Here is a 23433-nt window from a genome sequence, read left to right as displayed (position 1 = left end):
TAGCACGAGGATTATTACATCCAGCGAGTGATGATTAACTGGAATCATCCAGCGGCTGGTGTGAGACAATATCTGACAACAAGTAAACTCCATGTGACAGCATTGACAGAGGGAATCAGTGTTTCTGGAGCTGATGTGGGCTGTAGGATGCCACAAAACAGACTGCAGCAAGGAATACCCCTAAAGTCTGCACAAGGGTAGTCTAGTCAGTGATGGACAACATGGTTACGGAACCAGGAACAGAAAAAAACAGATACACACATATAGTGGCTAATAGGGTGTAAGCTATATGGCTGTGTGTTTGTGGTTGGAAGAAAGTGTCTCAAATGAGACCAAGGAGAGAAAAGCTGTCTGGGGGAATGGCCTTACATTGGCCAGTATTTCTTAATCTGTTGCAAAGAGAAACAAAGTGATGGCATGCAAGCTCAAGTTTACAGAGAAAACAGTTCCCTTGCCACTGAGGAAGTCAACACAAGATACAAGATAGATTTATTGATCATTTTACAACACAGGGTTGTATAATGAGATTTTGTTTTGTAGTTCCCTTTATGCTACTCAAAAAAAATATATACAGTAGATCAGTGAATAAATAAGTCACAGAAATGAAAACTATTTTACATGGTGGAGTGCTGAGTGATAAATTTACAGCCTGAGGGAAGAAGCTGCTCTGTAGTCTGGTGGTACGACAGCAGATACTTCTGTATCTCTTGGGTACTGTCCTTTAGTATCCTTTGGGCTCTGTGGAGGCAACTCACCTCACTGATATCACTGATGCTCGGCAGGTTGGTACCAATGATCTTCTAAGTGGTTTTAATCACCCGCTGCAGAGCCCTCCGGTCCTGGGCCGAGCACATCCCATGCCAGTTTGTGATGTTTCTAGTCAGGATGCTTTCTATTGCTCCTCTGTAAAAGTTAATAAGAACTTGGCACAGGAATTTTGCCTTCTTAAGTTTCCTTTAGAAATATAGCCGTTTTTGAGCTTTCTTGACAATGGTGGAGCTGTAAGAGGACCATATCAGGTTCTCTGTTATGCTGATTCCCAGGAACCTAAAACTGTTCACCTGCCCCTCCTCAGCTCCACTCATGTAGACAGGGCTGTGTGTCTTTGCCTCCTTTTTCCTAAAATCAATGATCAGCTCCTTGGTTCTGCTGACGTTAAGCAGTAGGCTGTTCTCTGTGCACCACTCTGCAAGATTGTTGATTTCCTCCCGATATGAAGTCTCATCATTGTTTGTAATCCGGCCGATGTTGGAGGTGTCATCCGCAGACTTCACAAGAGAATTGTCTCCATGTTGGGGGCTGCAATTATGGGTGTACAGTGTGAACAGGAGGGGGCTGAGCACACAGCTCTGAGCGGCACCGGTGTCGAGCACTAGAGTGGAGTAGGTGTGACCGCCAATACGAACTGTCTGGGGTCTGTTTATAAGGAAGTCCAATATTCAATTACAGAGTGAGGTACTCAAGTGCTAAGTTTTTCATTCAGTTTCATGGTGGAGACAGTGTTGAATGCTGAGCTGAAATCAACATTCTGATGTTGTTCTCAAGGTGTGTGAAGACAATGAGTGGAGGGCAATGGAGATGGCATCCTCTGTGGATCTGTTGGTTCTGAAAGCAAACTGGTGAGGAACTGATGTTGTCCTTTATGTGCTGGAGAACCAGTTTCTCAAAGCACTTCATCAGAATGGGAGAGAGAGCCACAGGGCGGTATTTATTTACCACTATAGACATTTTAGCTACAGGGACGATGGTGGCTGTCTTGAAGCAGGTGGGAACAATCTCCTGTGACAGTGATATGTTAAAAATGTCAGTAATAACATAAATTAGCTGAGTGACACGTGTTCTTAGTACACAGCCAGGGATGTTATCAGACCCAGCAGCTTTACTCATATTCACTCTCAGCAGGATTCTTCTCACATCCACTGTGGATACTGACAGTGGCCGGTCTTCTAGAGGCTCAGGCCTAGCATCCTTATAATGTGCTGTGAACTTAAAGTTGAAATCTATATATATTTTCCCACGTTATTGGGAAAGATGGAAGAGTTGTTGTGGAGGGTTGTGTGAAAGCCTGCCGCTTACTTGAATCAGCTATTGCAAAACCAAATTACAAGGTTAGAGAAGCAGAGCCATGTTGTTTACTCAAAGTGATTTTTACTAAATATTCAAATGTAATGAGGCTTGGGAGAGTCGTAACACTGCCTCGCTGTGTCCCTTTGAAGAGCAGCCTTTATTGATTTAACCTAATGAAGCTCTTTTTTAAAATCCCAAATGCATTCCAATTACTGCACTGAATCCTTCTGCTACAATTAGTCCCGAAGCTGATGGAGTGCCATTGCCTACAGGACATTGGGATTTTTGATTTTTGAAATCCTATGTGGGTCTTTTGTTTTGTAACACTAAAATACAAGGTTTTTCTGTTTCACTGTAAATAGTGATGAGGCATCTTTGTGTATACAGTATAACGTGCAATGACAACAGCTAAGGGCAGCCTAATATTGATCTAACAACAAACTAGCTTGTCTTGTGTCTCAGGCAGTGTTTCCATAATAGATGTCTCTCTGTATGTGAGAAAGTTGGTCATTCTGTTGGAGTTTAAAGACTCTTTCAGGTAGATTCTCTGGAGTTTTCCTGTCCTTGACACCTTCTACTCCCACCCACTACCTTCTCTCTATCTCCAGCACTCTCTCTAGAATCAGCATGATTTATAAGGGCTAATAGCCGCCCACTCTCTTCACGCTCTTTAACTCTCCATCTATTGATATTAGCCAGCCAGGAAATGGAGCTGAATTATCCCATTCACTAGGTGACCTTAACAGTCCATAGGATTTACCCTCTAAGGGAGACTCTACTCTACATTGTAACATTCGTGGAGTGCACATACAGATCTGAACCCACTGACAACTGCTTATGCACATAGCAATTTAATTATGCACACATTATCCTCATGTTATAGAAATAAATCATTATGATAGAGCGTTTTTGTTCCTACGTTATATGGCACAGTGTAAATAACCAGCAATATAAAATGGCACAAAAAGGCTATCGGTGCTCTCAAGATAAGGTGAAAAATAGGGAAAAGGCACACAAAGAAGTATTTCATAGGAGAACAGACTAGTAAAGGAGCCCACCCAACACCCTTCTCCCCCATCGCCCAAATAATACCCTCAGAGAACAGACAGATCTACCACTTCATCAGCCCCCAGCAGTCCCGCTATATGGACAAAAATGGGTGGGGCAGAAAGGATAGAAAATTCCATCACTCTCTTCACTTCTCCTCCTTATGCAAATCCTTTTCCCCCCAAGTCCTAATCACTCCAAAATGTCTTTGTTCACCTTGCTTCTTCCCAAGTGGGACAACCCAGCCTGCCAAAGCCTTGTGCTCAATGGGCATTTTTCATTTCTTGCAGAAAAACACTGGCAGGCCGCAGGGATGTGTTTATTGGTGTGGTGAGGGGGAAAAAAGTGCTTTGTGTAGGTACTGTCTCTACTGTGATGTACTAACATCTCATCCTCCTGACAGGAAAAGTGCAGTGCTTTTTTTGAACATCTGAGATATTTTCAAGTTGAAGCACCCAGAGCAGCAGAACAAAAAGGTGGAGTGTTTTGAACAAGAGAAGGTGCTGGGTAAAGCGCTTTTACAGAGACAGGTGCTCCACACACACTCTGAAAATGTCTGTCTGAAAAAGGCACTGATACTCTCAACAGAAACCTAGTGGGCACAAGGCCTAACATTATCTTCAGGATTATTTCCTCCCCCATCTCTGCTGCCCATTGACACACACACACACACACACACATTATCAGCAGTACCACTATCGCTACCACCAGCATCAGTGAAAAGACACATTCTGACTCTAAGTCTCAGACAGAGCATGTAGCTAACAAAGAGCAGTTGTCTTTGTTCAGCTGGCGCAGGAGAGGGAGGGGTGAACAAGGAGGGATAAGGATGGAGGATGGGGAGAGACTTCCCCTCTTTTCGGTTTGAGCACAAAAAAGAGCAGACAAGCAAAATGTCCCCCACTAATCATATGCATATACAATTCTACCTGTTAAGTCCTGAGCTTCATGTTTTTAAACACTACTATGCTTACTCAGGTGGGTCTAATGACTATTAAATATGTTTTTCTAATATATATTTTAAAGTATATAATATAATGCAATATACATATTATTGCTTTTAAGCATGCAGTATATCTCTGCTCTTGAAGAAGAGTTTAACTTAAATTTGGCAAATTTTAAAAAGACTAGTCTACAGCAATGCTATAGCAGCTCTGTGAGGCTGTACTTAGGCACAGCAGTGCTTTGAGCTAAATGCTAACACAGGCATGCAAATATGCTCATAAGGACAATACTAACACGCTGATGTTAAGCAGGTGTAATGTTTACCATGTTCATCATCTTAGTTTAGTGTGTTAGCATGCTAATATTTGTTAATTAGCACTAGCATTAAACATGAAGTACAGCTGGAGTTGATGGGAATGTCATTAGTTTTGTAGGTATTAAGTTATAAACCAAAGTATTGGACAAATAAAAATTGTGACCACTACATATCGCATTCACCCCATTCACACACTGATGGCAGAACTGCTCATCAGTACAAAGAAACTATTTAATCATTCACACACACACTAAAGGCACAGCCCTCGGGAGCAATTTGGGGTTCAGTGTCTTGCCCAAGGACACTTCGACATGCGGCCTTGATCAAACCACTGACCTTCCGATTGGTGAACGACCTGCTCTACTACTAAGCCACAGCTGCCCAGGATTACCAATGAAGTTTAGAGACATGCAATGTTGTTGTGACCTACAGAAAACTCAAAAAGCAAAGTAAACTTATATAATCATTAACTCAGAACCTTTCTGTCTTTTTCTTCGTCGGTCTGTGGAGACGTAGCACAGCCTGTATGGTTCCATGATCTGAACATACTGTTGATAATTATTTAATGATGAGACACAGATGGTAAAGGCATCTTTAACTCTGTGCCGTCTTACTTTGCAATGGATTGCATGGAAAATAGTTTAATTAACGCAAGAATTCTTTAACTTGATGGCATTTTCCTCTCGTGTCCCCAGCTGTGTCTGAAATATGAAGTTTAAAAAAACAACAACAAAATTAGTCGACTTGAGGCAGTCAAAGCAGTTCTCCTCCTTTGCAAAACATCAGTGATGTAAAAGCTGCTGATTCCACATGTCAATTAAATATTAATGGTTGGGGGGGGGGTTCGGGATGAACTGAAAGGAAGACAAAGTACGCATTTGTCTGAGAGGGAACATAAGAAGGATGGACAAATAAAATGGATTAACAAGAGGCTATTATTGTTATATTATATCACTGGATGGCACACCTAACAACATTTATCTTTATTAATTTATTTTTCATGAGTGCAAATGAGTACAAACAGCTACCTCACAAAGTCATGCGCACACACACACACACACACACACACACACACACACACAAGCTCCAGAAACTATTTTAATTTTCAATTGGGCCAAAACAAATCAAGCAAGGCCTGTGTTTGACAAACCCAAATGAAAGTCAATCCCCGAGAGCCTCTGCTAAATTGCTTTGCTCAGGAGCAATTATAAAGGGATCTGTTGATTTTGTTGTTAAGTGGCTCTGATTGGTTGCAGGCTCTAATGTGGACACTAATGCAAAGTGACATGTGTAACAGGAGTCAGGACCTTATCACCTCTGTGGCTATTAAGACCAATTCGGACGAGACATTTCACACTCACGCTCACCTTGAGCCTTGGCAGTACAACTGCATGTAAACAGTCAATGCCAACACCAGTGGAAGAGCACTGCCCTATATTTCTATACAGGATGGGTAATGATTGACACAGTTAACACATGGAAAAAACTTTACACACTAATCTAGAAAAGTCATCAATCAAAATTCACATATACAGAGGCCGCATACTGGTACCAGACTTTCTCAAATCACTTCCCGCTAAAACTGGCCCATAGCTGAGACTGTTACTGTCCTTTGGGTAAATTTGATTTAGTTTTGCCTCACCTAAGAGTAAACCTATTCCTCTTCTGCAGCTGAATATAAATGTATTGTTCTGAATATGTCTGTTTAATTAGATGAATCCTAAGACACATCTCCAGGACACCTTATTACTTTTGTTATGCAGGGGAGTTCAATAAGTCTTTACAGAGAGATGTGTAAGAAAATACTAGTAATAGTTCAACATTCTGGGAAATACACTTTCTTGCTGAGGGTTAGATGCGAAGATCGATACACTCTAATGTCTGTCTATTAAATATGAAGCTACAGCCAGGAGACGTTTAGCTTAGCTTAGCATAAAGACTGGAAATGGGAAAACAGCTAGTCTGGCTCTGTCCAAAGGTAACAAAATCCATCTACCAGCACCTCTGAAGCTCACTAATTAACAAGTTATATGTTGTTGGTTTATTCCATATAAAAACCAAAGTGTTAAAATGACAAGGTGTTTTTTTTTTGGGGGGGGGGGGTATGTGCCAGACTATTTCTTGGCTGGGCAGTATATCTACCCAGCTCTTCTCACCAGCCTTTGCCAGATTGCCTGTTTACGCAAGTGGTACCACATTGTGGCCTCTGAGTCAACCCTCTGAAAGAGCTTGCCTACATGTTGTCTGAACCCCTGACTAACTCTCTGATTTCCTGTGTTCAGGTTCGTTCCTCTTACCTTCCAAGTTACTCACTGGCTTTCCAGAAAGACCTCACCTCGGATTTTCCACTGCTTCACCTCAGCCCGCTGTCCTCACTCCACCTGCCTGCTCTCACCAGCCTCTTGCCAGCCTGCTGTCTTCACCCAGTCCACTAGCTCACAGCGATTACCTCCATGCTCCTGGTTACTCATTGTGTTTTACAATAAACTGAAACTAACTACTTCAACTCCCTCTATGCTCCTGGCGACTCCTCTGTTTGCCTGACAACCTCAAAAGTTAGTGAGCTTTAGAGGTGCTTGTAGGTAGAATTTATTACCTTTGGACAGAGCCAGGCTAGCTGTTTTCATCCTGTTTTCAGTCTTTATTCTAAGCAAAGCTAAACGTCTCCTGGCTCTAGCTTCATAGTTAGTGTACAGACATGAAAGTGATATCATCTCTCTGCATGAAAGTTAATTAGTGTATTTACCGAAATGTCAAACTCTTCCTTTTAAAGTGGTCATATTATGCTAATTTTCAGGTTCATTTTATTTTGGGGTTGTACTAGAATAGGTTTACATTGTTTAATTTTCAAAAAACACCATATTTTCCCATACTGCACATTGCTGCAGCACCTCTTCTTACCTTGTGTCTTGAACGCTTGTTTTAGCTACTGAGTGAGGTGTCAAACTTCGATTTGATCTTTGTTGGGAGTTGCACATACGCAGTACCTAGGTAAGGCCTAGTAGCCAGTCAGAAGCAGACAAGGGGCGAGCAAGGTAGTGTGATCCAAAACAAAACCGCTTCAGCTGGTAACTATGGCTTCAGTTCAGCCATACAACCCTTAACCAGCTCGTAAGCCCAACCGAGACTGGAGCAATTTGTTTCAAGGTAAGTTATTAATTTGTAACTAATTTATCCTTCAATGTTTTAACTGTGCACTGTCTCTACATCACAGTAACAACTTTGTCCACTGACTGCCAAGAGGGTATTTATTTTATTATTATTTAGGTGTACTTGTAGACACTGCTCTGTTCGGGCATTATGATGCATGTGACATAGTGATGTAGATACGTTATGGAAGTAAAGGCTGGACTACAATCGAGCTGTTTTCAAGCAGTTCAGGAGCAGTGTTTTCTGTGGGAGAGGGTAACTCCCGTTGGGGTGGACTTTGGGCTTTTTCTCTTTGCAAACCTATTACATGCACAAAAAAAGATATATAACACAATAAAGGAAAGGGAAAAGCCAAAAGATCTACCACATAAAGCTAGGTGAAAGCTACATGGGAAACAATCTAAGTACCACCTGTACACTCTGTGGCAATCCAATGTAACAGCCCTGCAATAAATTCAACCTCAGTGAGGCTCATAATGTTCAATTTGTGTTGAGACTGGGAGGTGCTGATTCAACTCAGAGGGGATTTTCTGAGGCTGTAGTTTGTGCTATTGTTGTGTTGGACTGCATTATATTGTAAAGTGTTTGTGTTTCTGTGTCCACTCCCTAGCAGATGCCTTATTTGTTTCACCTACCATCCTGCAGCTTAAGGAGGGGAGACAAGGACAGACATTTGGACAATGCCAAACATGGTATTTTGTTAGGGGAAAGGAAATTGAAATAAACTTGGAATTGCCACTTTTCTCTGGAGAGTGACAGTGTTTGTTGTAGGTATGTGTGTGTGTGTGAGAGAGAGAGAGAGAGAGAGAGAGAGAGAGAGAGAGAGAGAGAGAGAGAAGGAAACATCTGCAGTTTGTCAGCAGTGTTTGCTCTAGCCTGGCAGAAGGTGGTGATGATACCAGGACTGGTCTGATAGTGTAACAACAAGGTAGCAAATGTGCTAAACATTCACAGGCAGGCATCTGCTCCAGTTACAGCTGAAGACAGCATCAAGCTGTTAATATTAATGCCAATTAATTAAAAGATCAGATTGAATCATGAAAATCAAATTAAAGTACTACATTTTTAAACTCTATGTAAAACTCTCTGTCCTCTTATGTTCTAATAGACATTCAATAACATACTCCAAATAAACAATGTGAACTTGAACAAATGCTTCTGGTAAAGATAGAGGCATTACCAGTTCACTTGCAGTGAAGTCATATGTGTCTGTGTGTCTGTCTTTGACTACTTCTCAGCATCCACTTTATTTTCTTCCAACATTCATCACTCCTCAACACTTCTCATTTAATATTCTACCCATCTTTGACCGAAAACAAGCACTGACAAGAAAAACGACACCTTGTCTTCTAGTCAGCAGAGTGTAATGCGGCAAAATGATGAGAAGACTTGCGAAATGTAAAACGGGGGGCATACGTTTCTGTGTGACTGGTTTTCCCAGATGGCCATGTGGAGGGAGCTGTGTGATCAGAGATCTAATAAATCGGTGGATATGCTGCATCGCCTTTCCTGGGAGGGAGTTGTTGCCATAGCAACCACACCACAAGCACTGCAGGTTAATGGTGAGAAATTATGATTTGCCGGTTGCAACTAACACGTAGAGTAACTGCTGAATCAACTTTGAAGCTTTCTGTGGTGGTGGAACGATACGAGCGGTTCCCACAGTGCAATTTTTGGACACCACAAAGGCCTTTGAACGAGTTCCAGTTGGCCCCCAGTAAAATGAATTAAATTTCATTAATGCATTTTTATTTACAAAGGTTTTGCTCTATATTTGCTACATGCACTCAGTCTGCCCTAATTCCTAAATCTAAAAGTAGTAAAACATTCAAACACTTTTCAGATTAGGGTCAAATGGCCAAAATAATCTCATATAGGAATCCTTCAGATATCTTATTAGCAGTTCTAAGGATGACTAAAACTTTAGAAACTGTGCTTACTGTGTTATGAAAAAGTTTCAGACCACAGTGTGCAGAAGGTTACAATAACAATTTTGCCATTTGTAGTTTAATACTTCAGCATGAGTCATCGTAGCAGTATGGATGGATTACCAATTGGCCCTACTAGACAAAGGTTGAAGGTCTCCAAGCGTGAGTCTCTGCGTTAAAGGAGTAGTTCAATATTTTGGGAAATTTGTTTATTCTCTTTCTTGCCGAGACTTAGATGAGAAGATTGTTACCACTCTAACATCTCTATGATAAATATGCAGCTGGAGCCAGCAGCCAGTTAGTTTAGCACAAAGACTGGAAACAGGGGGAAACAGCTAGCAGAGACTTTTGGCAGTCACTGGTCCCGGCCAAGAAATAGTCAGGCACATAACCCCAAACCAAGATTTTGTACTGATTAAACAAAATGAGCTATAATATTTTAGTTAGTGAGCTCTAGGAGGTGCTGGTAGACAGATTTTGCCCGCTTTGGACAGAGCCAGGCTAGTTTCCCCCTGTTTCCAGTCTGTGTGCTAAGTGAACCGTGACTCCCAACTCCTAAACAAAAAAAATGAATAAGAAGATTGTTGTTAAAAATCATTTCTTGTTGCAGTAAAAGGGCTCAATCATTAATGTCAATAACAGAGACACCCCTAAAGGAATAGCTTGAGAGTTCACTTTGAAGTTGTCACAAGGAATAAGTCATTCCCTCTGAAGACACCTTCAGTGGACACCCCCCCCCCCCGGTTTTCTGTAGAAGGTGTAGGCCTCTGCTCCATATTGACAGCATGCAACATGGGGTCTCTGACTCTGCTGGAAGAAGAGGCATTCATCCCCAGGGGACCATTGTCTCATAATCTGTCTATGTTATCGTACACAGATTCTAGACCCAAAAGCATGACTTGACAACAGAGAGAGTTGAAGTGGTTAGTTTTGGTTTATTGTACAAACAAGTCCAAGAGTAACCAGGTGTGTGGAAGGAATCTCCGTGAGCAGGTAGACTGGGCGAGGACAGCTGGCTGACGTGGAACAGCGGTGAATCCATGGTGAGATTTCTGGAGAACCGGTGAGTGGTTTGGAGGCAGGTGTCAGTTTAGAGGAACAAACCTGAACACAAGGAGTCAGAGGGTTAGTCAAGGATTCAGAAAACATGCAGGGGAAAAAAAACTTTCTGCGAGCCACAGTCAGAAGCCAAGCTGTGGTACCACTTGAGTAAACAGGCGATCTGGCAAAGACTGGTGAGAAGAGCCGGCTAGATATACTGCATGGTCTTGATTGGTGGATGGATGAACAGGTGGATAGCAGCAGATGAGTAGCAGGTGTGTCAGGTTCTGATTGGAGGTTCACCGGAGGCCGAACCCCACCAGCACACACACACACACACACACACACACACACACACACACACACACACACACACAGACACAGGAGTGGAACCAACTGGGGACAAACAGACAGAGACACTAGGAGTGGTACAGCTGAACCATGACAGTCTGTGAAGAGTGCAAGTCTCCATAGAAGTTACACCAAGGTGATGCGATAAATACTGTATGTTTCAAGTTTTAAAATTGGCAAGAGTTTTTTTTTTACATCAATCTATTTAAATGAGAAATGTATTTCAAAATATTTCATTGTTGAACTTTAAATATTAATAATACAGATTTAGGACAGGGCCCTATAAATATCAAGCACGACGTGAGAGACACTCAAACAAGAAACAAGCTTGCTGGCTTTGTTATGTTATCAGTTACACTTATTACAGAACATTTTAATGCTTTCTAAACAAGACAGGAAATAAATTAATTACTGTACTATATCCTCCAATACTCCAAAGCTGAATCAGGTTAAATACCCTATTTAATGATAATGTCAGTTCTGCGAAACCTTTTAATGTCTGGCTGTTTGTGTTCAGAAGTAACCTTTAGGCTAAATACATAAAGCTGTATTTACTTTTTACGCATTTCATTAATAAGACAAATGCATAAATGTGTTAAAGCTTCAAACATGCCTTTCTGGATTAATTGCTGCCCTATAAACTATACAAACACAGGAGCTTGTGAATTGTGGAACATCCAGGAGAGGTTCAATGTTCTGCTCAAAGATTTTTCAGCAGAGATGGACAAAGCCACACCTGCCCAGGCCTTTATTAAAGAGAAATAATAACAATGAGTTGATCTTCAGTCAAAAATATAAACTCCTATGTAACTTTCTGCTTACTTCCAATATAAACAGCCAAAACCTGCAGATGACACCTGCCTGGCACACTTTCTTGTCTCCACACAAAGATGATCACATTCCTTCTCTGTAGCTACAGTAAGGATGAAGGACCAGTCAGGCAGCTCCCAGAGCAGCAGCTCAAACAGCAAGTGATGAAACGTTGTCATTTTCACTGCTCCCCTTAGAGAGGAAGGGAGGGTAGGGGGAGGAAGAATCAAAACAAGTGACAGGTCTGAGAGAAAAGACAAATCTCTCTTTCAGCATAGACTCCTGTGTGCAAGTGTTTGTATTAGTGTGTGTGCGTGTAAGAGAGAGAGAGAGAGGGAGAGAGAGGGGGAGAGAGAGAGAGAGAGAGAGAGAGAGAGAGAGAGACTCATAAGATCCACTTTAAAGTCAGTTTCATTTAATAATTATCATGAATTATTAATTAGCAAGTCATTAAATTTATATCAACTCTGGGTCCATGGCACCCAAAAGTCTTTTGATATCCTCCTCTCAAACACGTTTTCAAGCCTTTTCCTGACTGACGGTGAATGGACTTATGTTATGTTGACCCGATGAGGGATAATAGAAACGCATTTTAAAGAGATCAACAACAGAAACATTTAAACAATTAGGTGCCATTGGTTCCTCCAGCAGCTCCATCACTTCCACCATAAAATTCGCACTTCGCAGCTCGTAGGCGGCAGGGAGGGACTTTTGTTCCCATGGTGGTGATGACAGAACAGATGGTGAGGTTGCCTGTTAGGGAACCACTGTAGGTGTCAGAGGCGTTTCAGTCCAGCTGACCTGCGCCAGGCAGCTGCTCGTCACTGGAAGCTGTGCGCTGCAGCGTTTCCACTCAAGAATAATCACCGTGTCTCTAGCACTGGATATCAGAGCAGATAGTACGAGCAAGGGGGTGTTTTCTACAGATAATATTAATTCTCATTAATAAGGCTGATTATTTATATTCCAAAACATAGTGTGCACCCCCCTCGCGCATCATCCTGGAGCTGCGGATACTGCATGGGTCAGAAACAGTAGCCTGCAGCAGCCTTGCATACGGGGGATACGGCGCTTCATAGGTGAGAGCAATGTGTTTATTTTATGCATGTGCTGAAATCTTGATACATATGCCCATAAAATATCTCAAATGATTCCTTGAATTTCTTGCTCGGTAGAAAGGGGCGAGTATTTCAGACCGGTCTAGTTTAATAAACTAAAGATGAAGTCATCATTTTTATGTTTTAAGAAATGCACTGATCAACAAAGATGAAATGAAACAATAACGCGTTCTCTCTCCATGGCGTGGGTCCTCGTGCAGCGCGTGTTACCGCCGCAAAGAGGAAAGATAGTGTTTTTATAGCTTCAGCAAACAAAGATTTAGTTTGGACAGAAAAGAGATCCTAAAGTTGTCTATATTTATCGATGTCTCCTTAGCATTTATCTGCAATGTGTGCATTGGGTCAGCCAATAAAATGTATTATAGCCGTATTAGATTTGCAAGGACACTGTGCTCTGCGGCCAAACTATATACAGTAGATATATGATTATTATGAACCGTTCTCAAGTCTAGACAGTTGATAAATATAAAATGATCCGAGATCAGTGGGAGGGAAGCAAATAAAACATGAACCAAATAAATCTGTGCACAGCAAACCTGTGTTAAGTTGCAATATTTAGTTTTACACATGCTCTGTTTATACTTTTGCCATAAAAAGCCACATATTAATGTAAATTGTGAGTCTCTAAAGGGCTCATTATTAAACCTGCAGTCTTGCCAGCAGTCCTGATATTTATCTGCACCGTGACACCAGGTTCAACTAACAGTGTAGTGTTTACAACATTAACACAAACTGCAGCATCACTCGCCAGTGCAGGGTGCAGCTGAAACAGCTGAGTAGCAGCTATGGGCTCATGTGCTCCATCAAACCTATTTGCATGCCTAAGGGTCAGGAAATTGGCAGATGTCTGAAATAAACACACTGAGGAGAGAGAAAGACAATCCAGTGTTTCTAGTTCAGTTTGAGAAAGCAGGGGGAGTCTGTATTGTTAGGGTCACCTTTGTCAAGTGGGCTCTGTTGTTTCAGCTGTTGCATTACAGTGGCACCTGTTACTGAGATCATTAACACCACAAAAAACTCACTATCAATACACTATGGTAGTCAGGTCTGAGTTGAACAGGAGATACATTATGCATTGGATGATTTGCACTCTTGTTTTCTAGCAACCGCAGCCACTCAACTCTATAGAGTTTACTTTGTCTTGGGAGTAAAGGCAGGCAGTTGATACATATATCACGCAATGAGCCAATGATATGAGAGTTTAGGAGGCCATGGCACCTTCCCCCAATCTTCACAATGCACAGTGAAATATCTCCTTAGCTGGTAATGAGGAGTGTGAGAACCTGCCGAAACAAAGACACGTCTCGGTGTGTCTGTGTGTGTTTGGGTAGGATCCATTGTGAGCCATAGGGCCTAACTCATGCATGTGCTGGTGCTGGGGTTCCCACAGCAGTGGAGACAAGGGTGCAACAGCTTGACCTTCTCCCTTTGTGAGCGTGATCTGAAGGGGAACATGGAAACACGATGGGCCTTTGAAAGGTTTTGTCAAGATGTTATGACTGAGTCAGCTGTTTTGTCATCCTTTGTTTTTATCAGCGATAAACTGAAATGAATTTGTGTTATCACCTTGCACACCACTTTTTTTCTAGATAGACAGGGTGCAAGAGCCTGTAATGCTTCTGGATGTAATCATACATTGTAAACTATGTATAGTACTAAAAAAAACCTTATTTTAAGTGTTTTGAAATTAAATTGTACAGGACTGATATCAATTTAAAACTAAATGCACAGTTAAAGTGGATCAAAAATATGGGGGGGGGGGGGAGAGAGACATCATGTAGAGGTACATTTATGAAAATCCATTTTAAAAGCCTTATTATTGGTCCAATCCTTTTGTTTTAGATTTTAACTGTGCAAGTTAATCTTCCTTAACCTCTGCATTGTTTCAAATAGGGATTCCCCTGAGATTAGAGACTTTGGTTTTGTCAGAATGATTGATCTATGCTCCAATGACAACATATTGGCTTTTCACCAACACTAGGACTGTAAGGAGAGATGAAGTGGAGGGGGAGGATGAGGGCAAAAAGGGAAGAGGAAAAAAATGAGAGCCAGAGTAGAAAAATTGTGTCAAGATCCATCTCAGTTCCACGGGGAAATAAAGCTACCATATGGATTTGCAGTAAATAGAAACACAGAAACAATTTGCCACGCTGCGACTTTTAAACCTTAATGGAGTCTGAAGAAACATTGTAAAAGTATGCAGCATACTTTCCTTTAATTCCTCACATGGTTTTGGATTTTCTCATTGTACCTTCAGCCCTGTTGCATTTTCAGTTCAGCGGTTTCCTCCTGTGGCCTTCTAATTGAAGCGGAGCTCTCCACCCCCTCCTTCTTCACTTTCTCTTTTCTCTCTGACTGAGTGGACATGCATCCATCTCCTCCTCGACTCTACACCTCTGCCATCAGCAGCTGCACCAAAGCCCTGTGCGATGTGAAGTGAGACGCTTGCATACTAATGGAGCAGGAACAGGATGTCTCTCAGGCAGGCCAGCGCAGTGAGGACATGGAGAAACCATCAGGCAGCACTACTCAACTTCCCAGCACCACACGACAGCTCTGGATTGAAACTGATTGTCTTGAGAAACTGGTAGCTTTAGAGTAGAAATCATTCAATGAGGTGTATGGTGATATAGGGGAAAAGGCAGACATTTGAGCATGTGTGCACAATATGGTTGTGTTTATTGGTCATGGTGTAAGCACAGCCATATCATGCATATATGCTCTGTTGTTTTACCATATGCTTTTATGCTGCAGTCACCTTCTTGTACCGGTAGTAGTTGTCACCGGTATACTCCTTTAGCTGCCTGATGACACTAATAGCTGTCTTCTCCTGTTTTCTCATTTGGTTATGAAACAGACATGCCGGTGGCATAGCCGTTGCTATGGTGATGGCATGTCTGTGAGCCTGTTGTGCGGCTGCTGATTCAGAAACACTGCTTACATTTTGCACCCAGTGAAAAGGGGCCTCTGGAATAGAGGGGGTAAAGCACAGCCTCCTATGAAAAATTATGCAGTGTACTATCAAGCAAGGTTCCTCCTGGCTGCACCGGTGGCATATAGTGAAGTGTAGTATTAGCAGGTTTGCATCAAAACTCTCAGGTGTAAAAACAAGTTAAATGATATTTCTTAAAACCAAACTCAGAGCCTTTTTTTAATTTCTTCCACTGAAAACAGTGACTGCTGCCTGCACACACAAAGACCTACATTTCACAGATCTTGAGAAATGCTCCCTGCATCTGACTGCAGGTCTGTGTTTCTTTAATTATCTGATTATCTCCATTGCTCCCTGTATTGTCCAGAGATCATGTCTTATAAATGCATTTATGAGGCCTTAGCATGAAGCAGACAAAGCTCATTATGTCCCACAATCTCGCTGTTTTGCTTTGAACCTCAGGGCCAGTGATCCTCTGAAGGTTTATGAGAACCCAGTGGAAATACCAGCTACTGTAGATGTATATTTGTAGATGTGTTGTTTTAGATGTGTAATGTGTACTTAGATTAAAACCTCATAAGGATTGGGTGAGCAAAGAAAGTAAATCCCTCCTGCTGGAGGCTTCAACTCAGACAGTCAGCTGGATAATGCCAAGCTGTTGAGGGATTTTTCTGCCTCCTTCCAGTGGTCTGTGTATGCATGCATGTCGCAATGGGGAATTTTGTGGAGATAGATGCAGTGTATATACATAGATATGCATGCATTTTTAATTATGTTCCTACAGTGGCTTTGCTCTCTGCTGCCTTTAGAGATTAGCAATAGATTTTCAGGATACAGGTGCTGGTACACACCTGGTCCAGCCCTGCTTTGGCAGTAATCTCTGTTGCATCCCAGAGAACCAGAGTTCACAAAGGTGTTGTCCCACCAAAGTCATTCTGTACAGCATGGCGCTATAACAAACCTCACTCCCTCTTGGATATGATCCTGTGGGATTTCACTTCTCTGTTGTAGTTTGTGTCATGTTCTGAGACGAGACTAGTAGCTAGGACTTGGAGGCAGAATAAAAGGTTACTATTTCTGCTCTGAATTCACATTTAATTTCCAGGAATAATATTATTTGTATAATTGCGATGAGGAAGTTGTTTGCAGAGCTGTTTAATATATGAATGTATGTATTTACAGTATGACGGTGTAGTCCCTCATTCGTCCAGGAGTGTTCTATCGTAGAAAATGTTTCAGTCGTAGTCATCTGGACACTGTTTTCAGAATCAAGACGTTTGGCTCCCATCCGGAAGTCATTCACAATTGAGAATGACTTCCGGATGGGAGCCAAACGTCTTGATTCTGAAAACAGTGTCCAGATGACTACGACTGAAACATTTTCTACGATATTTACAGTATGTATACAGTATGTTTTTATATCCAACTACTGTTTCTACTAGTATCTGTTTTAAACCACCATGTCAAAGTGGAAGTCAGAGGTGTTGTACTGTGCTATGGGAAATGTAGTCATGTAAAAGGTGAAAAGTGAAGGGGAATTTGTATGTGTGTTGATTCAGATATATGATACATTCTGTGTAGAAAATTGATGGATGGCTGGTAGAGCGTGCTTTAAAGGTCAGAACACATGTCATCTACATGAAAGCTATTTGCTGCACAAATTATGTGATATAGATGTCAAGGTATAGGCCACAGAGGATCTTATCCTACACACGCTGTAACAGAGTGGTAGAGCAGCAGGCTGTATGCCAGCTTGAATCCCAGGAACAACATGGGCCCGGAGAGCTTGGTGTTGTTCACGGGTGGGAAGCCGGTGAGGGATCATGTATTTGGCTAGCAAAGCTTGACCGTAAAACTTAAAGGTATAGGCACAATGCGTAACTCCAACCACTTTAGTGGAGCTGGTCTGCAGCCAACAATAGGTATCTATGGGTATACTGGGCAGCTAGTAAGTATAAATTTGTGTACTGCAGTGATTATGAAGCTTTCAGTGAAAGAGCATATGTGCTCAGCAGAGATTTCTTGGGTCAATAAGGTCAACACGTACACACGTTAAGAGATAGGTGGGAATGGATGCAGACCCCCATAGTGCTGCCAGTCTGCCAGAAGCCTGGTGCCAGGTGTCTGAGTTTTATGGCCACAGCATGAAAGCAGCGATTACTCTGCCTGTCTCCTCCGATTTGATACCCGAGCAGCAGCGCAGCACATGGAGGAAGACAGAGGACAGACAAATGTATTACCAAGTAAATCGCTACTGCATATACCGAGGCACAGTATTTCGGCAAGTAGTTTAATTGAAAGACATTTAAATGGATTATTTGAGAAACCGCATGATGGATGATCAAAGGCAGAAGGAGGTGCCGCATGTTCAGCAGTTATTCACAGTCAGGATCTATGAATACAGCCTAGAGAAGGTGCAGGTCCCTGCTGCCACACTTAAGTCACAGTAAGGGAATCAGTTAGATCAGTTTGAGTGTGACTGTGTCATTGCAGAGACCAGCCACCTGATATCAGGCACCATATGCGTTCTTACTCAAACAGAAACAAACATGGATGAACTGTGAAATTGTATTTGATTTCCCTCCCTTTGGCGAATATGAGAAAAAAAATGCTTTTTCACTCTTCTGGCATGTTTAATTTTCTAGAAACAATCTCATGATGTTGATGTCTGCATAGTAAAGTGTTTCATTTTGCATTTGTTGAGCTGCTTTTATACTATTGTACATGCAAATGTGGAGGAAAAACTGTGAGAAGGTGTCAACACATCGCAGGGCGTGAACAGAGAGCACATGAAAGGAGAGAGAAAACAATCTGTATCTGTTTTATGTTAATACTGGAGGAACTTGTCAGTTTTGATGTGAAACTAAATACACCCAACTATCTCTCTCTGTTGCACACACACACACTGGATGCTTAACCTCAGTTTATTTATGAGGATAAATGTGAATTTCTATGAGTGTAAGTCAGACTAGAAGCTGACACTGTGGTGTTTAGTCTTAGTGAGTGAGAGAAAGCCTCTTTTTTTTCTCTCTTGCTAATTTAAACTATTATAGAAGCTGATTATTCCTTTTGGTTGTTTAGATAATTGCCACTTTTGACAAGTCCTTCATCACACACAAACAGTCACTCACTTACACACACATGAACGCTAACAGAGTAATGCCTGCACACACAAAACTTATTATATTTTTTCTATCATTTAAAAAAGAAAATCAAAATGATCACACAAGAGTTTAATATGCATGGACACAGGATTTGTTCAAAGAAACTGAGGACTGATTCTTCATCTTCACCCATTGCTCATGATGTCATATCTGCTTGTGAAAACATAGTCTGTAACTGTTATCCCTACAGACGTTTCTAGGAGTTGGCATCATGAAATCGACAAATGAAAGCAAAAGTGTAAAATATAACAATTCCTTTGGGGGCTTAGCCTGTCAGTTCACTCCAGTCTTTCTCTGCTCGTCTTAGTCTTGACCACGTTGTGTGCACACAGCACAGCCATAGCTTTGGCTCTTAAAAAAATTCTAAATTCAATTCACGTGTGTATGACTGCTTCCCATTGGCCTGTATCATAAGTAGTGAGTGATTAACAGTGAAGAGCACACACTCCCTGTTTATTAAGCCTGTTGTGTAATGGGCTCACAGCCAGAGCTGCCGACTGTGCCCACCCCACACACTTGTTCAAGAGGATCACTGATACCAAGCTGGTTTGCAGATAATCTACCAGCACAGAGAGAAAAACATGTTGGTATTCTCTGATCAGAATCAGATGAGACAGATATGCAACACATGAGGGAAGCAGAGCTAATATCAACCATATCATCTTAAATACTGACAAATACAGTGCGTACTGTACCAACATTCTGCATCACCCTCATCACTCCGCTTATGTGTATGCTAAGGTAAATGGACATTTCTTGTAATAGAATAGCCAAATTATAGTTGTTCAAAGGCTTTAGATTCCATTGCTGTAACTGGTTACTTTCTTAACATGTAAAGAAACAGTACCTGTAATTTTCACCCACGAAACAGTTAAACAAAGAGAATAACCAAGCGAATAGCATTATGGTTAAGTCGGGGGAGGTTTGGCATGCATGGTCTCACTCAATTTTATGTCAAAATCCAGAGGTAACGTTTGTTCAAACTTATTCTTATCTTCAAACTGTGTCAGGCTGTGTAGGAGCTCATTAAAAGGAAGGAATTAATGTCTACACGATAGCAGGGTAACAAGACAAATTTGACAGATTCATTCTGCCCTGTTAGACACATCAACTTAGTCCCCTAAATGTCTGTGGGGTGGCACTGTGGAAAACTGCCACTTGCCTCATTTGTTACACTCTACAAAGAAACCAGATATGACTCTCTTACTTTCTCACATTCTCTATTCAGCTGTTTTTCAGTTTTAGTCCTTTACTGTGTTGTCTTATCCACTACCTTTTTGCAAACAGATAATCACAGAGTTTGTATATCGATGTTACAGGCTTTAACATTTCACTTGCTTTCTGTCTTTTTTTTAGGCTTAAACCTCAAGGTGAGGAAGTGAGAAGAGACAAAACAATCAGCAGAGGTCAAGTTTGGACCAGATGATCTTCTGCCCTAGCTTCTGCAAATAACTTTCTCCTGGATTAGAAATCACCACTTTGGAAAGTGCCTACAGTATCTAGCTAGCAGCAAAGGAGACTAATGCTCATGAACCTTCCCTCCAAGCCTTTCTCCAGAACGCTGCCTCTCATCTAAGCGTTGTGTGAGCAGAGAGAGCAGACAACATGGCGCTCAGCTCGCAGCGTTGGCCTCCTCTACTCTGGCTGCGCATGGGATTGCTTCTTTCCTTTCTGCCGCCCATACATGGCAAAGAATGTCCACGTTTGTGTGTATGTGAGGTCCGCCCTTGGTTCACCCCCCAGTCAACCTACAAGGAGGCAACCACAGTGGACTGCAATGACTTGAGGCTCACGCACATCCCTACCAATCTGTCCACAGATACTCAGGTTTTACTGCTCCAAAGTAACGCCATCTCTCATACCAGTGGAGAGCTGGAGATGCTGTTCAACTTGACAGAGTTGGACCTATCCCAGAACAACTTCAGCACTGTGGAAGCTGTGGGCCTCACAAGCATGAACCACCTGACTACCCTGCATCTAGAGGAGAACCAGATCAGCCAGCTGCCAGACCATTGCCTGGGAAACCTCTCAAATCTCCAGGAGCTCTACATCAACCACAACCAGATAAGCTCCATCTCCCCTCGGGCATTTGCAGGTCTGCACAGCCTGCTGCGCCTTCATCTTAACTCCAACAGGCTCCATGTCATAGACAGCCACTGGTTTGAAGAAACACCTAACCTTGAGATCCTCATGATAGGGGAGAACCCAGTTATCGGCCTCCTAGACATGAACTTTAAGCCTCTTGGAAGTCTGAGGAGTCTGGTTCTGGCTGGCATGGACCTTACCGATGCTCCAGCGAATGCATTTGTAGGTTTGGATAATCTTGAAAGCATTTCTTTTTATGACAACAAACTGGTCAGAATCCCTCAACTGGCCCTTCAAAAAGTTCCCAATCTGAAATTCTTGGATTTAAACAAAAATCCAGTTAAAAAAATCCAGGAAGGAGATTTCAGGAACATGTTACGTCTGAAGGAGCTGGGTATCAACAACATGATGGAGTTAGTGTCAATTGATCGCTATTCTCTGGACAACCTACCAGAACTGACAAAGCTGGAGGCCACCAACAACCCTAAGCTGTCTTATGTGCATAGGTTGGCCTTTAGGGACATGCCCTCATTGGAGAGCTTGATGCTCAACAATAATGCCCTCACTGCCCTTTACCAGCACACTGTGGAGGTGTTGCCTAATCTGCGTGAGATCAGTCTGCATAGCAACCCACTGCGCTGTGACTGTGTCATTCAGTGGATGAGTTCCAACAGGACTGCAGTGCGCTTCATGGAGCCCCTGGCCATGCTGTGTACCTCCCCACCAGAACTCAGAGGCCAGCGGGTTCGAGAGCTAAGGCTGCTGGAGTCCCCGGAGCAATGCCTCCCCCTCATATCACACAACACCTTCCCCAGCCACTTGAACCTCGAGCTGGGCATGAGTGTCACTCTCGACTGCAGGGCCATGGCTGAGCCAGAGCCTGAGATCTACTGGGTGACTCCTCTTGGGACCAAAATCACAATAGACACTGTGTCAGAGCGGTACCACTTGAGCAGTGAGGGGACCCTGCGGCTGTCTCATGTTCAGGTGGAGGATTCTGGTCGGTACACCTGTGTGGCCCAGAATACAGAAGGAGCTGACACACGGGTCGCCACCATCCGTGTAAATGGCACCCTGCTGGACAGCGCCCAGGTGATGAAAATCTATGTCAAGCAGACTGAGTCACACTCCATCCTGGTCTCCTGGAAAGTCAATTCTAATGTCATGTCCTCCAACCTGAAGTGGGCCTCAGCCACCATGAAGATTGACAACCCGCACATCACCTACACAGCTCGTGTCCCTGTAGATGTTCATGAGTACAACCTCACACACCTTCAACCTGCTACTGAGTATGAGGTATGCCTCACGGTGTCCAATGTCCACCTGCAGACGCACAAGTCTTGTGTTAATGTGACAACACGTAGTGCTACCTTTGCACTGGACCTGTCAGAGCAGCACCCGAGTGCGGCTGTGCTGGCTGTCATGGCGACCATGCTGGCCTTCCTCAGTCTGGCCACTGTGGGCGTCTACATGGCCCGCAGGTGGAAGAGGAAAAACTACCACCACTCTCTGAAGAAATACATGCTGAAGACTTCCTCCATCCCCCTGAACGAGCTTTACCCTCCACTCATCAACCTGTGGGAGGCTGATGGTGAGAAGGACAAAGATGGCGGCACAGAGGGAAAACCCTCTCCTGTTGACACCACACGTAGTTATTACATGTGGTGAGGATTTAGTAAGGAGGCCTGGCTGCCTCTCCAGCAGCACAAAAAGACATACTTTTGCCATTTTGGTGCAAAAGTTGCATAAAGTTGCAAATGTTTTTTGTATTCTCAGCTTTGCTAATAAAAGGCAGAGTGATCAGTGACAGGATTTTTATTAGTATAGCGTATCGCCTTGGTTTGATTCTTTCTATCTCTTTATTGTTTCGGACTCTCCAAGATGGCAGCTGTATTTAGCCTCCAGGTTGTATTAGTTGCTATGCTCTTATTTCTGTGGTGCATTTTTGACTCACTTTCTTTTGGGTTAATAATACAGCAGCAGGGGCCGATGGTCTTCTTGCAGCATTAGTGAAAATCACTTTCTTTCTCTGTTTTGTAAAACAGGTAATCTGTTGTGCACTGATAGATAATGGAGTTTGTATGAACTTCAATTAAAAGCTGACAACGTGGTTTAGACTTGTTAAACTGTCTACTGAATGTTAGCAATTGTGCAGTAATGTTGTATCAACTATAACTTTGAACTTTCTGATTTAAATTGCGAGATAATAGGATTTTAGTTTGCTGATAAATGTGATGTTAATGCTAGAAATACAAATGTTTGTTAAAACATTTTAAATTTTTTTTACTAAGGTGCACTAGAAACGTTTTGACCCTTTCCCATTTACTCACTTATTTTGCTAGACTTTTTCGCTAATTGCTTAGTTTATTATTTTCACATGCAATATGTATACTGAAGAAGTTAAAATAAATGATTTTTGGTTCATTTGCAGTTCTTATATCCTTTCAGTTTATACAGGCACTCTCACTCCCTGGTGATA

At 42.3% G+C, this 23433-nt stretch overlaps 1 protein-coding gene and 1 long non-coding RNA gene across 2 annotated transcripts; one reads left to right on the top strand and one right to left on the bottom strand.

Annotated features, from left to right (window-relative positions):
• Positions 1-8301: 8301 nt before the first annotated feature.
• LOC122869282 lies at positions 8302-11934 on the bottom strand. The gene is made up of 2 exons (XR_006376275.1): positions 11668-11934; positions 8302-10557 (listed from the first exon to the last, which is right to left on the bottom strand). It is a non-coding gene; the product is annotated as an uncharacterized LOC122869282 (long non-coding RNA).
• A 333-nt stretch (positions 11935-12267) lies between these two features.
• On the top strand, positions 12268-23378 carry LOC122869256 (leucine-rich repeat neuronal protein 1-like). Its single transcript, XM_044182068.1, has 2 exons — positions 12268-12734; positions 20226-23378. Exon 2 carries the CDS (start codon positions 20475-20477, stop codon positions 22620-22622), a length of 2148 nt encoding a protein of 715 aa, XP_044038003.1. The 5' UTR covers positions 12268-12734; positions 20226-20474; the 3' UTR covers positions 22623-23378.
• The last annotated feature ends 55 nt before the right edge of the window (positions 23379-23433 follow it).

The sequence above is a fragment of the Siniperca chuatsi genome, linkage group LG2 (assembly GCF_020085105.1).
Source record: "Siniperca chuatsi isolate FFG_IHB_CAS linkage group LG2, ASM2008510v1, whole genome shotgun sequence".
Lineage (NCBI taxonomy): Eukaryota > Metazoa > Chordata > Actinopteri > Centrarchiformes > Sinipercidae > Siniperca > Siniperca chuatsi.
This window is presented reverse-complemented; position numbering and strand designations above follow the sequence as displayed.